This window comes from Thermobia domestica, chromosome 9, assembly GCF_964235325.1.
Source record: "Thermobia domestica chromosome 9, izTheDome1.hap1.1, whole genome shotgun sequence".
NCBI classification, from domain to species: Eukaryota; Metazoa; Arthropoda; class Insecta; order Zygentoma; family Lepismatidae; genus Thermobia; species Thermobia domestica.
In genome coordinates, this window is record NC_137462.1 from 43,190,855 (window position 1) to 43,208,335 (window position 17,481).

The 17,481-nt window shown below is 38.7% G+C and overlaps 1 protein-coding gene and 1 long non-coding RNA gene across 9 annotated transcripts in view; one reads left to right on the top strand and one right to left on the bottom strand.

The window, feature by feature from the left end:
• The window catches only part of LOC145694617 (uncharacterized), a 122,985-nt gene that overhangs the window by 37,842 nt on the left and 67,662 nt on the right, over positions 1-17,481 (bottom strand). The gene's annotated exons all lie outside the window — the stretch shown is intronic.
• The window catches only part of LOC145694615 (uncharacterized), a 33,368-nt gene that overhangs the window by 7,635 nt on the left and 8,252 nt on the right, over positions 1-17,481 (top strand). For 2 of the 7 annotated variants that reach the window (XM_081771012.1, XM_081771013.1), the window contains exons 2-5: positions 9,183-9,267; positions 12,902-13,053; positions 15,765-15,998; positions 16,943-17,357. In XM_081771012.1, coding sequence (XP_081627138.1) covers positions 9,183-9,267; positions 12,902-13,053; positions 15,765-15,998; positions 16,943-17,357 — 886 coding nt within the window. Of the gene's footprint in view, positions 1-9,128; positions 9,268-12,901; positions 13,054-15,764; positions 15,999-16,942; positions 17,358-17,481 lie in introns of all 7 variants that reach the window. The other 5 variants (XM_081771010.1, XM_081771015.1, XM_081771011.1 and 2 more) reach the window with 4 other exon arrangements.

The following is a 17,481-nucleotide window of genomic DNA, read 5'->3' on the forward strand; positions in this document are numbered from 1 at the left end:
GCCTCGATGGCTTCTTCTGGAGGTGCAAAAGCGCTTCTCACGCAACATGTTCTTTATTGTTGGGAACAAAAAGAAATCACTGGGAACTAAATCAGGGAAATAAGCCGGATGTCATGACTTCGCTTTCCTGGTCCAGAAAATCACTTGTGGTAGCTGCTGTGTGCGAGCTGGTATAGTTGTGATGCAGAATGATACGGCGGTTGAACTGTTTGCTCACATTCAGTACTTCTGATAGGCATATGGTTGTGTACCATTCTGCATTGACTGTTCTGCGATTCTCCAGTGGGACAGTTGCGATATGCCCTGATTTATCAGAAATTTATGCAATCGTTTGTTTGGAGGCACAGTGTGCTTGAACAAGTTTGATTGGTTTAGGTTCTCGCGGAACACCCACACAGCTTTGTTTCCGGTTCTTACGTATAAATCCAAATTTCATCACCTGCTCCAATGTTAAACACCGAGATGATCCAGACTTGAACCGTTTCGTTATAACTTTGCACCACTTCACACGGGCGTCTTTTGTGCGCGACTTAAATTGTGTGGAATCCAACGAGTGCAAAGTTTTTTCACACGTAAATAATAGTGCAATATTATTTGTATTTGGCTCATAACAATGCCTAAGATTTCCTGAATTTCGCGATAAGTCACATGCCGATCAGTGTTCATAATTTCACGAACAGCAGCAACGTTTTTTGGCACAATGACCTGCACAATCCCGATCAGTCAGGCTGAGCTGGCCACACGTGAATTCCTGAAACCACCTGTAAATTGTCTGAGATGGGGTTTCATCAGGAAAAGTAGCAGTTATCTGACGAACACATTGTTGCTGTGTTTACCCTTGCCGAATATCGTAATAAATCATAATACGAAAATGCTCTATCAGGTCAATTTTTGTTCAGGATCACCTCACTTCAAACTAGTACCCTGTAACGGCAAAGATTGAGAGTTATATACGGTTTATCTTTAGAGTGAACAATATTAAATTACTTGGAGAGGGGAAATCTTCCTCATCCCTCTCCGTTCATTCGGATCTTGTGGAAGCTCATGTGATGCGTATTCCACGTTAAAGCTCTAGAACCAAGTCTCAGATAGCCTCGGACCTGAATTGGACGCTAAACTTACTACTAACAACGCTTGTGTAATGACTTCTGGTTTATTAATTGCGAAAGATTGGTAATGTAATGTAATTATAATGTACACTATATGTATTTTGTTAAATCATTTTTATCTTAATGTCCCAGGATTATGCACTTTAGACTAAAGGTGACGGATGATTAATGAAAGTGAGTGATTGTGAAAGTGATCGAAGCAGGGATCACGTGCAACGTCACATGTGCTACCCATTAGGTCATCTGGGAAGGTTGCGTTTTCTCTGTGATGACGCTAGTATAAATCATTCCCTTATATTTCATTTAAGGTTATGTTACGAGCATAGTTTTCTCTTTTTTATGCCACAAAGTAGTAGAAGAATTTTCTGAATTTATTTAGTTTAGCGTCCGTTCTAGCAGCGAGGCTATATGAAATATGGACCTACAGTTTTAACATGAAATCTGAATCACATTTGTTCCCACCAGAAAGCGAACCCCGATCTCCCTCGCCAACTTACCTTATATATTTACAGAATTGAGTTTTTAATATTTACGTATTTTAGTTTTAAAAGGCAGATTAAAATTTTTTTTTGAATATTGAGATAATAGAGTATAAAGTATGTTTTGTAGGAAATCGTTGAAATGAAATCGTAATCAGTGACGCAATGCTAAAAATTTTTTAGTAGGTATACACTCCACCCTGAGTGTGAGATTCATTACGTCCCTGAATGTGAGGGATTACATCATCAAGATGCAACAATCTTGTGTATTTATTTACTTCGCGACTTTGAGATTTTTTTCTTTCAGTTTTTAATTTTGATTATTTTCGTTCCGAAATCTAATTAATTCGTCACCGTGTCCTATTCCCACAACCGATTACAAGTTTTGCTTACTTAAGGTAATGGTTCGCAACCTTCTTGACTAAACTCCAACGACATCACGATATATTTGTTTTTAGGTTAATTTCCGATAAGCCCAGTCTCATCAAACCAAGGTAGGCATACTAAGTAAACTAAACCAAACCAAACTTGAACTAGCCTAACCTATCCGTAATTCATTGTCAGAAACACGGCACGGAGTTAACGGAATAAATGCATATTTTGTATTAATAATATAGACTATATTAGTGTAAGCCTATAAGTTTCTATAAAGTACCGACTATGTAGTACTAAAATCTTAAGTGTTGATGCTTCTGGAGGCGTTAACTGGTAATGTCTCCAAATAGATTTTAACTAAATGCTTCGTGATGTCTAAAGTTTCGGGATACACTGGTTAAAACCACTGACTTAACGAACTATGCCAATTAAGGAAGTTCACATGTGCAGTAGACTCATAAGTATCCGGCTCACGACTATTCGACTTCCGTACTATCCAGCCTAGTTTTCTTGTATCGTAATTGAGGAAGGCAAGGCGTTGCATTGGCAACATTGCCAAGGCATTGGAAGCAGGCGTTTGCTACGATCCTCCTACGTGTCATGTGCAAAATACAAGTTGTGACAGGAAAAGAGTAGCGTTCTGCTCCTTGTTCATTGTTTCGTCAATATGTAACGGACCTCAATACAGTACGCTTCAGTTATACCTGCTTATAACTGTACGGTACTGTATACGTCAATTGTTCTTGGGGTATGCTTCATGTAGACTGTACTCCGGCCTATCCGGCTTTTTTTGTTATCCGGCCTGCCCTTCCGCCACATTAGCCCGGATATTCTTGAGTCTACTGTATTCCGTTTGCAATATGTGTGTAGATGAAGCTGAGGGGAGGCATGCGAGATATGACTATAAAATTTTCTCAGCATAAATCACCACTTAATGTCTTAAATCTTACTAATTAGTAACCTCTCACTAAATAGTAGGTATGTTGGGATGAGGATTAGCTTAGTTACTCTTCGGTCATTGTAGAGAGCGAAGGCAGAAAATTAGCTCGTGGAGTTTGCGCCTACGGCGCAGGAGTGTGCACTTTCCGAAATCTTAATGGATGCGTCAAGTAATTTCATCGCTTCCACTCTCAACCTAATTGCATGGATATGAAATCCACATTTTTGGTTCCGAACAATACCTACGCTAGATAAAGCATAGGTTGGTGTATGTTTCACTTTTCATGTAACTAAGATTCTCTCTTATCTTTATTTGCTATTTGAGTTTCCCTTTTCAACAACTTAATCATATATTCCGATCCTTTCTGATTATAATATTTATAAATCAAATGAAATACACCTATTTGTAAGTCCTATATCAGCTCACGACTTCGAAAACCAGGGAAAACAAATGAACAGCGAATATTGGTGGGTCGGTAAGGGAATATGAATTGCTAATTACATTAAGATTGTACATGATCTACAGTAAATCAGTGCCATTACTTTTCTTTAGCACTACAATATACAGATGGTGATCAGAAAAATTGAAACACCTCAACGAAATTGCAACTTACCAGATTAATATGGTGTCGGGCCACCTTTCACCTTCAGAACAGCCTTGATGCGACGTGGGATGGAGGCAGAGGTCGTGAATGATAGCAAGTGGAATTTTACACCATTCCTCGTGCAGGGCGTCGGCCAGTTCTGTGATAGGAGATGGAGGTGGAAATCGTCGCCGGAGTCGTGTTTCCAAGACGGACCACAGATGTTCAATTATGTTGAGATCTGGGGATTGGGCGGGCCAGGGGAGGCGTTGAACTTCATCCCGATGTTCCTCAAACCACGCTGCAACAACGCCAGCTGTGTGAATGGGTGCATTATCATCCTGGAAGATGGCGTCATTGTCCGGGAACAACATCCGGACCATAGGATGCAAGTGGTCTCCTAAAATTGCGACATGATAGTTGGCAGTGATTCGTCCGCTAAGTGTGACCAGTGGCCCAATGAAAACCATGATATGGCGGCCCACAGTATCACCGAGCCGCCGCCATGTTTCACAGTTGGGCGGAGACACTGCAGATCATAAGCTTCTTTGGGCGTTCTCCACACACAAACACAGCCCATGGTTGGGAATAGGGTGAAGGATGACTCATCCGACTATATCACACGTTTGCAGTCCTCAACGGTCCAAGTTGCATGGTCACTGCACCATTTGCGGCGTGCGAAAGCGTTATGGTCCCTGATGAGCGGTTTGGCCCGTGCAACACGACCCCGTAAGTTCATGTCATGTAATTCGCCGCGGACTGGGATTGTCGAAACAGGGTGGGGGAGGTGCTGATTGAGTTCCTCCGTCACTTGCTCCGCAGTCACAAGACAGTTCTGCGTGACAATGCGCTTTAATACCCGGCGTGACCTGTCACTCATGATTTTCTTCCGCCCACTGTTCCGCTTCCCCGATGTGGTTTTTCCGTGTTGTGTAGGCCGTTATCACCTTCGACACTGTCCCACGCGACACACCTAACACAGTAGCCACTGCCGTCACTCTCACTCCACATAACCGCGCACCAACAATTTGCCTTCTTTGAAAATCTGAGAGGTCTCCCATTTTACACTACCTCCGTCTGCTGCAGCCACTGGACACTGCTGTTCCACTGCGCCTGACGTGTTGCCAACTACAGGTGTTTCCATTTTTCTGATCACCATCTGTATATATATATATATATAATAAAATGGTTTCTACGTACACTGCAAAGTAATAAAAATTACTCTTAACTATTTTAATGACGGTATCATACAAAATTTAAGATATAATATGCAAAATGTAACTAAATTTAACCTTGTGTGTGTAATTTACATTATTGCTATTTCTTTTACTTTTATGTTTAGCCTATATATAAAGATCTGTCCACTTCAGATGCATTAGAATACAGTGCTAAATGTATGTAAAAAGAAAATACAATACCATGCTTCTTGCTTAACTTGCCCATTGTTGCGCCCTAAAGTGAAAATACACATGTTTTAATTCACGCTCAAATTCATTCCAACATAGCTATCTAATTTATAGTTAGCCAGGCTATTCGCCTGTCAAGTTTACCAATACCCTGTTTGAAAATAGAAATTTTCTTATACGAGTATTAAGGCGTTCGAAAACTGACAGAACTCGTTGGTGCGTGGTAAGAGTGGCTCGATCCAGAGATTGTGTGCGTCAATGAAAAGTTGACCCACCACCCATCGTGACCCACTCTGATCAACCACTCACCAAAACCCATTGTCATCAACTCTGCCTCATAATCCACAGTCTCGTTTCCATAGACTTTACTAAGATTACACTTGTAATAAAATAAGCCTTTGAAATTCACTAATCGAAGTTTGAATTTCTACGAGTTTGTTTGGTCAATCGTTGAAGTATCGCTCTGTTACAATACCGATGGACCAGACCTTTATGATATAAAATTGTGAAGTGTTGGTCATACGGTGAATTTCAATTTATCATATACAATTATTTCTTTGTTGAATTAGATACTTTTCAGTGAAAAATAGAATGAAAGTTATCTTAAATCAAGGTAAAGTAAACCAACGTAAAGGAAAATACGAAACAGAGTAAAATTTTCCATATAATTAAGCATGCCGTACAAAATTAAAATTTCCATGTAATTAAGCTTAAAGTAAAAAAATTGTCTAGTTTTCTCAATTTTATGGTTCGATTGCCTAGTGCTCTGAACGCTCAATATAATAAACATAAGCTTCAGCAATTAGTATAATAGAAAGCAATGGATATCGATTGCGGAGCGCTGCAGTTTTTGTTTTTCAATAGTTTCTCAATTTATTTCTCAACTAATATCGATCGTTTTCGATTATTTTTACATATCAACCCACTACGAATTTCCTACCTATAGTAGCCGATCCCCATTAAAAGAGAATTTCAATAGATGCTAGGACACGCTCTGTTTAATAGTTAATATACTGAATTTCAGCTCTCAGTAAGTTCAACGGCTCCTGAGATGTTCAATTTGTATATAATTCATATATTACAGGTGATTAAAAATATATTTATTCCAATAGTCAGCTCTTCTAAAATCGCACAGCTAGTCTCGAATGTCAAGTAGTAAGTCCTATTGCTATTATTACAATTACAAATATCAATATCCAAACGTGGCTGAAGTTCATTTTCACTTAGATATACTTACCTCAGGTAATAAATAGAAACTAATGAAAAAGGAAGATAATGGTGGGTCACGGTGGGTGGTGGGTCACAGTGGGTCACGTCCTGATGACCCACGACCTACTAATCTACTCACAAATCTTCACCCACTTGACCGACGACTCACTGACCCACTCCATCTATGGCTCGATCCAGCCTCGTGTAAAGATGGCGTTTAATAGACCATTTCCGTTATTCAAAATGAACTGTAAATCACTGCGGATATGCATCTGAGGCTTTGGTACCTCACATAGCACTATCTACTGGTTTAACGGCTATTGCGCCCGCGTATGTACACTTGGTGACAGCTTTGATTCTCGCTGGTAGAGTATACATAAAATTGTGATTCGGGTTCTATCATTCCTAGGTTCATGTCTCATATACCCTTGCTACTGAAGAAGATACTAAACTTTAAAAAGTGAAGTGTCCTTCTCAGAAGGACCAATTAGGTTTACTTCGAAACATCGAATCATATGACGTGTTTTTGACTTTACTATTGATAGAACTATTTTGTATAATATACAGGATGTATTAAAAGTTTACCATCCTTTTTAAAATCTATAAGGATATAATTTCATTGAATGTGGAATGGGCGATACACATTAAGTCCAGGGGAACACTTTTAGAAGTATGTCATGCGGACGGCCGCGGCCGCTATCTTGTTCCGCTATCCAGATTTCAAAAGTGTTATTATTAACAATAGGTGGATAATGTGATACTGTACATGACCATGAGTTAGAATTGTGTATGGATTGTCAAGTATGCAATCAAATTTCATATAACTTAATTTGGTGAAAAGTTATTGACAACTGAAAGATATGTTTACCTGTTCCACATGTCCACGCTGAGCAATTGCTGGGACACGAAGCAGAATATCGAGTAAAATTTGCGATACGTTGTTCCAGATGACAAAGATTGCAAATGTCTACAGCACAAACCATAGACTTAACATATCCCCAAAGGTAGAAATGAAGTGGCGTTAGGTCTGATAATTGGGCAGGCCATTCAACTGGCCTACGTTGATCAATTCATGTTCTATGGAATTCAAGTAGCGAATCCAAGATGGCGATCGTCTGCATGATATACAGGGCGAGACATAAGGCGGTAACACCGCTGTAGCACACGAACGGTTGGCGTTCACACTTGGTTCATGGTATACGTTGTTCGGGTGGGTAATTGACCATATTGCATGACATTGTTGCCCTGGCGGCCATCTTGGATCCAATTTTGGATTTTTAAATGGGAAGGGGGCATGTGGGGTATCATTTGATACGAGCTCGATCTGAGGAAAACAGTCGTGTAGTTTATTTTCACCTATCGTTCTTGAAGTTATTGCGTCACAAAGGGGGAAAATTTGGCATTACAACATGTGCTGTCCTTCTTGAGCAAGGCACTGCAAGACGCATCTGCCAATCCTTATTGACTCGCAACAGCATGTCCGGATCGACGGTTTCACAACATTACAGAAGGCGCTGCATCACATAGTGGATATCACGGATGGGTTCTTGGTAAACCAGGTTCTTCAGATGGTCCCAAAGGAAGAAGTCTAGCGGCGCAAGATCTGGAGATCGTGGTGGCCGCTCTATCGGTTCCCGTCGCCCTATCCAATGTCCCGAAAAATGTCTATCGAACAATTGGCGTGAACATAACGCATAGCGAGGTGTAGCCCCGTCTTGCTGGGAAAAGGAGGGGAAATCAATCCTCCTTCAAGAGAGCAGGGAAAACCTCATTCTCGAGCAGATCACGATATTTCTCACTAGTCAGGGTGTCGTGGATGAAGTACGGTCCAATAATGCGTCCCCCAGATTCCACATCACACCATAGCCATTTCCCCACCAATCTCTTTGCTGTCTTGGTGTCAATCTGGGTCACTCTAGTATCTATGCTTTTGTTCATTGACCTCTTCTTGAACGAAAAATAATGCATCACTGAAAAGAACACGTTGTGGGAACATGGGGTCCTCATCATACCTTTCTGTGGCCCATTCAGCAAACGGCACCAGTCTGTTCGGATCCCTCTGTTAACCGCTGCTGGAATTGTTGCTTGTATGGGTGCCACTTGTTCACACGCAGCAATCGTAGCACGGATCACTGATTCCTGTTATAGATGCCATACGACGATCCTTGTCGATCACAGAGCCCGTCTCATGGAACTTAAACAACTTGAATACTGTTACGTATGAGATGTTATCCCCTTTCGGTGGGATGCATTAAACTCAGCCACATTCACCCTGGCAGATCGTCCACAACTCTTCTCCACGGTCTCGATTCGTTCTGGAATTGTTAGCGACATCTTCCATCACCTGGAACAACAGATAAAAATATGCTGTAATGCCAAATTTGCACCCTTTGTGACGCAATAACTTCTTAATCAATAACGGTAAGTGAAAATGGACTGCACCACTGTTTCGCTGAGATTGAGATCGTGCCAATACCCATGTCCCCTTTCCCATTTAAAAATCCAGTTGGATCCAAGATAGCGGCTTTCAAGATGGCCGCCAGGGCAACATGTCATGCACTATGGTCCATTTCCCACACGAACAATACCATGAATCAAGTGTGAACGCCAAGTCGTTCCTGTGCTACAGGGGTGTTAAGACTTATGCCTCACCCTGTACTCTCAAGTATTTCACTGGGTCTAGAGTGTATCGCCCAACTCACATTCAATAAACCTTCATCCATGTAGGTTAGAGTGGTAGAGGGCTTCTGATACACCCTGTATATATTTTTAAAATGTACAGATGGATTTCTCTAATTCCAGTTATACCCCTATCCCCCTATATATACTTTTACTGAACTCGTTATCTTATGACATATTTGATGTCACTATTACTGTAGTATAATGTAGTTCGTTTAAATTTACCATTTAATACAAGCAGATTCTGACTTACGGGATTTTCGATACAACTTTGTCTGTAACTAATGAATTCTATTTTATTCAATTTAATATTTAATACAAATTCTTTTATCTTCATGATTAACTTAGTGGGTTTGTATTATACTGCAACTGATTATTATAATCCCATTATTGCTTGAGAAGAAAGAGATGGACAAATCTTCCTGTGGAGAAATCAAAGCTCTATTGGAAAGCTGGGGATTACAATCGTTACTTTCCACGTTTCAAGGTACGCAAATTAGATATTTTGTTTTATTAATTACTATCATTATTTATTACTATTGTGTTTAAAATCAATCCCTAATCTCATGATTTTGTACACTATGAAAATTAGCACAGAATATTAAGAAACATAGCTATGTCATTTGGGTAAGGAATACCATTGTAGAATTAACTTCCTGCTGGTAAGGCAGTCGGTGCAGAATAATAATACAGCTACTAATATAAAAGTTGTTCACACACCTTCGCACAAAATCGAATGTTATTACTTTCGAACATTGTACTGTACATGCGACAGTCCATTCCTCGGAGTTTTAGTACAGGACTTCCTTACCATCCTAGCTAAGAAAGTGGGGAAATTCTGTATGAAATTCGTTTCGTATATTCTAGAAAACTGATAGCTACTTTTACCAGAATATTTGCCCGAGAATATTGTTTTTAATTATTTGCAGGGAGTTTGATATCCTGCGATTAGGATCGATGTTAATGAATGAATGGTGAGATGGATAATAGGGGAATAATGAAGGGAGAGGAAACGGGAGTTACCTCAAGAAAAACAACGCAGCCTTTCTTTGATCACTATAAAGGCTTATTTATAATTCACTAGCTTATCTTACCTATTTAGTGGTAGTGCTTTTACCTCTGTTGCGAGTGATTCTGGTTCTATCCAACGTCACGAGTTTGTTGTGGACAATATTGTCCGTGGAGTTCCTCGAGGTTTTCATTAATCATTTGTGAACTTCAGCCTACATAGAATAGCAGTACGTAAAACAATTTTCTTTTTGTTTCCATGAATTTTCTCTGTAGTTATAAAATAAGTTCGTAGATCTGTATGCTGCTTACCTACTTTCGTGCTCAGCCGCCTACACTTCGAACATGTGGACAAAGCAAGCCTAATTTGTAATTGGGATGGTTTTGGAGGGATGTGAAATAAGTAGTTCCATGATATGTGTGAATTTCATTAGTGTAGATAATTAGTAAATAGACTAGCAGTTACTCTAAGTAAATGTACTGTCCTGTGTTTTCAGTTTTGGGTGCCGCGGAGCTGTAGTAGAGCGCTCTCTGACGCTTGGATTCTTGGCTTGATCCCAGCTCACGTCAAGTGGGCTTTGTGTTGGACAAACATCATTTGAGTAGGTTTTCTCAGTTTCCTCCCACTTTCTTTTTCACTATTTCATTTGTTGTCAGCGTCAGTTTTCTTTAGCCTACCTGGTATAACTGTGAGACGTTAAACTGATAATCTTACGTTTTATTAGTCTCTTTTGTGAACTTACTCTTGTGAAGATATTCAACATTAATTAGTTATGGTGTTAATAAATGATAGTTTAAGCAGTCTGAAACCACAATGGTTCTTTGTGTTCTATTACTTTGAGTGGTGTTTCTTTATAACTTTGTTCCAGATGTCTCGAAGAAATATACAACTAACAAATCAGAAACGGCCAGAAAACTCTTTGCCCTGCTTTACATAATATATTTGTATTATTTCTTCTGCTCCACTAAACGTTTGATCTTCAGATAGCGCATACTTACAGTACGGCTGGTTTTGATTGGTATTGTAGAGTTAACACGCTTGTGTATAACTTCCTCGTCACCATACTATTAGTGCCCGCACCTTAGCTGTAGAAGACCTGAGTTCAATTATCGGTGGAAAGTCTTATGGTTAGGATCTGACGTTAAGCAGTTAAGTTCGTCTCATATGCCGTCTGTGCTGAAAGGGATGCTAAACTGCAAACTAACCTATCTTGTGTAATGAGATTTTTTTATTGCAGTTGATTGACGTAATATTAATGTATGATACGTGTTTTCTGTGGTGGTGGCGTAAGCATAAACCACTCACGTACACCTCATTTGTCATTGCTTCAGAGCATTTTCAGTGCGCATGTGTAGCATGAGGGTTTTCCGGATTTATGTAGAGTATTGTGAGTTTTTGATTTTTGTTTAATTTTTAACATGTACATTAGAAGTAGAGATGGTACCTTATATATTTGTTTTAAAATTGTTGAAAGTGTGGTGTGAAGAATTTCAGGATTCCCATGTTACGTCATAGAGCGTTAGTTTCGTTTACTCCGACTTGGATTAACCTTTTTTTGCCTTTCCGCTTTTAATATTTGGCTATTTTCTTTCTGAAATAGAATGCATCATTGTATCCTATTAACATAAATGTTCATACATTTTACTTTAAGGACTACGCCAATGAAGTTAAACAATCAAATCGTTGCATGCAGACACCCTAATAAAAGTGATACGCTTTATATGAGTTCCGGGACAATTGTTGTGCACAAAACGCTGTATTCGTAGGAATGTCAAATACTGAGGAATTCGTAGGAATAATGTCAATATTCACTGAACCACACCCCCCGTTCTGGTCTACTGGCCAGTGCGTTTCCCTTTAGTGTACGTGGGCAATGTAGAATCTATTTTTGTTGGGAAAGCAAATAATTTGATTTCACAATAATTCACTCCTTGATCATTCACTACTTTGACTTTACAATTAATCATCCGCCTCCTTTAGTCTAAAGAGCACAATCTTGGAACGTTATACCAAAAAAAAAAAAAAAAAAAAAAAAAAACTAATTTTCTGCTCACTGGTACCTTGCTTCCAGTTTTCTATTCGTCCTTTATATTGGTTATTTTTGTGATTAAATGAACAGGATTAATTTTGCTGCTTGTGAGTATATTACTAAACATGTTCTGCGCTATTAACTTGTAGGTAATATCTAAAGATAAATTACAAACTGTTTTGAACTTGCAGGAAACAAACTGAATGTTCAAAAAAGTGAAATAGCAATAACAGTATAAAAAGAAGGTTATATATATATATATATATATATATATATATATATATATATATATATATATATGTAATATAAGATCTCGGGTGTTCTAAACATGGCGCCAACGGACCACAGATCACTCTCCTACAGATCAAAATAAAGCGAAAATGTTGTATGATGAAATGCCCTGCGGGGCCTCCTTCAGCCGCTATGGGGATCAAAATTTCACAATGTGGCAACGTCGCAGATTAACTTGGAGCCATTAGCATTACACTATGAATACAAGCAGTTGAATCGATTACTACACTAATAAGTGATACTAGTGTCAATATCGACTTTAGCTGCCATCTGGAAAGAATCGATATAACTATTTGATAGATTGATAGATCCAGGGGCGGATCCAGGACCGACTTCTGAGGAGGGCGGTGGATTGTCATACTGCTACTTTTAAGGGCTCCAAACTTTGGGATGATTTTTATTTATATATATAAAATAAGAAATTTTCCTCTTCTGGGGGGGGGGCGATCGCCCCCTGGATCCGCCCCTGGATAGATCTAATTAGTTTTTTTTTATTTGCGACGTTGGCACATAGTGCAATGTGTGACTCCAGACGATAACTCCAAAAGTATACAAATATATATATTTTGTGCTTTACTTTGACTTGTAGAGTAATGCTCTGTGTTCCGTGGGCTCTATTTTTAGAACACCCGATATATATATATATATATATATATATATATATATATATATATATATATATATATATATATATATATATAAAAGATAAATAGATGTGTGTGTGTGTGTACTTTAGTTTGTTTTGATTGTATGTATGACTAAATGTAAATTTAATTTCATTTTTTTAAATAGAAAATCTCGTCGATGTACCCGCTTTGCGGCTGTTAACAGAAAGTGATTTGAATCAGTTGATACCCCTTGTTGGATTGAGAGCTAAGTTTCGGGAGAAGTGGAAGGCGTGGGTTAACCCATCGAATGCTACTGATAACTCTTCGGTGGGAAGTGTATGTATTTTGAATAAGTGATTGAAAAACGTTAGCAATTTTACTTGAAAAGAGGACCTAACACTTTAAATAACATCTTAACAGCCATTTAGACTTAGTTTAAGCTTTCTCAAACTTTTGCACAGTGGAGCCATTCAAATAGTTTAACAACCGGATCTATGGTCAGTATACTAAGTTGACGTAATATTAGTACTATATAATTATAATTTCAATGATACTAACAATAGTAATTAGGATTAAATCTTATACCATCTTTAGATTTATATTTTGTATATTGTAAGGTGCGTTGCAAAATGACACGATCCGTACAAGATATCGTCATATTATATGATCATAAAGGAAACTGAAAATGAGAGGTATAATAAGTGACACTGTTGTATTTGTTACACGAAAACAGGTATTGCAGGAATAGATACGTATAGACGACAGGGCGAAACGAAAATGAATAATAGCCCAAGAGAAATGTTGTAAAATGATACGAACGCAGACATGTTTAGCATATCACGTAGTTTGGTCGCTGCTACGGAACATAGAGGGCGTTGGACGAGAATGCGAGATGTTTAGCAAACGAGTGATAGAAGTTAAGGTAGTGAGTGCTACGACGAGGACGCTTGTGTGAGGTGGCGAGTAAGAAGCGTAATGGACCGTAACAAAGTATTGTCTGAGTGCGAAAAGGGGCAAATAGTGGCATATAAAGAAGGTATGTTAATGAAATTGCATGTCGAAGTGGACGGACTGCTTGTGTCGTGAACAATTTTCTTAAACTTGGGATGCGGTATGGAGTAAGGAACTAATCAGGAAGGCCGCATACACTAACTCCACAACAGGAAAGACAAGTTGTTTGAAAGCTAAGTTGTGGTGGAATATCTCTTACACAGTTGGCAAGAGACCCTAACATTCATGTACATAAATCTGCCCTATCAAGAGCTGTGAAATGCTGCAATCATCTCTGATATAAGAAACACAAGCGTCAGCCACGACCCACGGTGCATCACAAGGAGCGACTGCTGGTCTGGACCAAAACACATGTGACCTGGAAGCAGAATTGGCGTCGTGTCATCTTCAGTGACAAAAATAAATGTAATTTGGGTTGTTCCGATGGCTGACTGTACTACTGCGGAAGGAGGAACAAGTGTTCTCTAAGCGACAGTACGGATGAGTCTGTAATATGGGAGGACTTTGGTTATTATGGTACTACAAACTTCGCATATTCTAAAATTCTGACATCAACCACGTACCAAACAGTACTTGCAGACAATTTGTTGCCATTTGTCGCGCGAATTGCTGGTCCCGAGTGGATCTTCTAACAGGACAATGCTACTGCCCACGTTGCTGGAACCACCAGGGATTGGTTTCGTGAGAAAGACGTGATTGTCCTTGCTTGGCCTTCCAATTCCACAGACATAAAAGCGATGGATAACCTATGGGAAATGTGTCGCTCAGTATACGCCAACGGTACCCAGTACAACAGTGTTTGCGAATTGCAGGATGCCATCATCGCTGCATGAAATCAAATTGATGTAACGCTGCTAGACAGCATGTTTGATCGGGTGTTCAAGATGGTGTTACGCAATTGCTCATAGAACTGGCATTTGTATTGCGTTCGTTTCATTTTGCTATAGTCATTATCGTATTTTGGCTGTTTTTTTCAGTTTGCCTAGCCGTGAAATGAGTGAACTATCTGTATATATATTCTCCTTGTCCATCTCTACATATCGTGTATTCCATCCATGACATAAGTTTTCTAAAGTTACATAACATGTTTGCATCTTCTGCATAATTTTGCAACATACCTTACATTTGTATAATTTCCTTAAACGGAATCTAGATTTTTCATATACGTCATTTACACTTCGCTCTGGGTGGACAGTTATTAATATCCCTATTATCCACCATCAGTAAGATTGTCCACACCGCCATGCAAGACAATAAAAGAAAAATAAAGATAGTCATTTGACTGCTATTTTCATCAATGAAAGCCGTAGGAAATAGTTTTGTTCTGTTTTTCTGTGCACACTGACGATGTAACGACAGGAGCGTATGTGGTTCAGATTCCATGTTAAGATGTAGGTCCACATCTCATATAACCTCGCTGCTGAAAGAGACGCTAAACTGGAAACAAAATCAAATTAAACTAAACCATACAAATTAATGGATAAGTAATCAGAGGCGATAGGTAACTGGGGCAGTCACAGCAGCTTCCCGGATCTCAGAAATAAAGGGGGCGCGGTGGCTCAGTGGTAGAGCGTTCACCTCCGGTGCTTGAGGACCCTGGTTCGATCCCAGCTCGCGCCGTGTGGACTTTGTCGTGGACAAACATCGTGCTCGTGTGTTTTCTCGGGGTTCTATAGTTTCCTCCCAACTTCTTCATTCCACCATTTCACTCATCTCTCATCAGTCTCCTTTAGTCTAGCCGGCATAATCGTGGGACGTAAAACTTAGATTTCAGTTCATTTTCGGAAATAAAGGGAAACTTTAATTCCAGACGACACTGAGGTTTCTCGTCTGGTTACTGGTCACAGCAGCTTCAGGCAGCGTATTGTGAACTGAGGCCCACATCTAAGGGTTTTGTATAGGTAATGTTAGGTTGCTTGTATGATGTTAAGATCAGAGTTGAAGTTGTGTGTACCTGAAGTATAATCAATAATAAATGAAATCTTTTCATTAACGTAGATCTGTTATTGAACATGGAAATGTTTAATTTCCTTAAGGTTTCTGTTCATTCCTATAATGATGGAGACTGCTTAGTGGATATATCTGATGCTGTTCTAAGAGCTACAGGAGCTAAAAGTGCAACAGACAACGACCTTGTAGAAAGACGACAAATTGAAGATACTTACGAAGCAGAAGGACATAACGAGGGTGTAAATAAAGCCCCCTCCAATTTAGATGGAAGTCAATCCCAGATATATGGAAATTGTTGGAAGCCTTTTGACCCTTTATATGTAAGTATCAATACCATCGATATTTCCCTTACTATTTTGCTTATTGTTGCTATATTTATCATAGTAAATAGGATTGGATAAACAAAAAATCTGTTACAAGTTTCAAAAGTAAATGGATATTGGGATACACATTTTAATTCATACTTTTACTAATGGTAATTAAATTCTTTATGCTTTTCATTTATATTATGTAAGTTTATGGTGTGTCCCTCCACATTCTTCACTCATATTATGTTCACTTTAGTTACATTATCCTATCAAAGGTTTGTCTTTGTATACTATTATTTACCCTCACTCTACACTTATAAATTACACTTACCAATGCCGAGCATTTAACTTCTTTTATTTATTTTTTAAATGTACAGCTTTCGTATCTAGGACATTTTCTGAGACTTGCTTCCTCCCTTCATATACATATTCTTGATATCTGGGGTTTGTTTCAGGTAACGTAATGAGTTTACAAGTGAATGTTACGACTCATAGTTCATTTCATTCATACTTCTCCCCAATGGCATCACTCAATTGGTGCCACATATGACCACGATCAGTAGAAAAATTGAGAGTAGCAACCATGTAACTTAGCAGTGCACCATCTTGCCATTCTGTCGTCTTAAAATACAGAAAAAACAGAGGAAGGATGTCAAGACATTCCTTCTGTGCAAATGTTGCTTCACCATTTGAAGGGAAAAAGACGATACATTGCTAGAAACAAAATAATAATAATAATAATAATAATAATAATAATAATAATAATAATAATAATAATAATAATAAGTGCTAGAAAGGTCTGTGGTCTTGAGATTAGGAAAGAACAGGACGACCTTCCTGTTCTCATACTGTATATGAAGAAATGAACATATTGTCTATTTAATCTCAAATACTTTGTTTCCTTAAGCACATCCACTGAGTGCACACTGAAAATGTTTTCGGATCTTTTGTTTCAGGTCTTTAATGTTCTGAACGAAACACTTGATGGAAAGGCAATAATAAATTCATCAACACAAAACAATGGATTGTTGCGCGGAAGTCAACGAAAAGAAGTAGGACGGCTTTTGATTAAGCACATCCTTTTTGAAAACCCATACAGAAAAATCCAGATGTTTGACTTCACAACCTTGGCAAAGCAAATTGTAGACCTATTTCCTAAGGAAGCTGCATCTCTTTATTATACAGCGTCGCTACCTGCAACACGATATCAGACGAAGAGAAATGCTAGCGGAATATTATACGAAGCTTACATTACACGGAGAAGGAAACTTCGGGAGTTAAAAGATCCCACCTCACCTCAGAGTTGTCCATCAAGGCGTTCTACGTCTTCGAATTTATCTTCAGTACTAACAGTAGAGGAAGAAAATGAAGGTATATAGATCTTACATTTACTAGCTTTCGTTTCATGCTAGTATGTAGTTTAGATAGTATGTAAAGTAATTTGTTACATGAAAGCAAGTATATAATGACAAATAATAATTAATCCTGGAAAGGG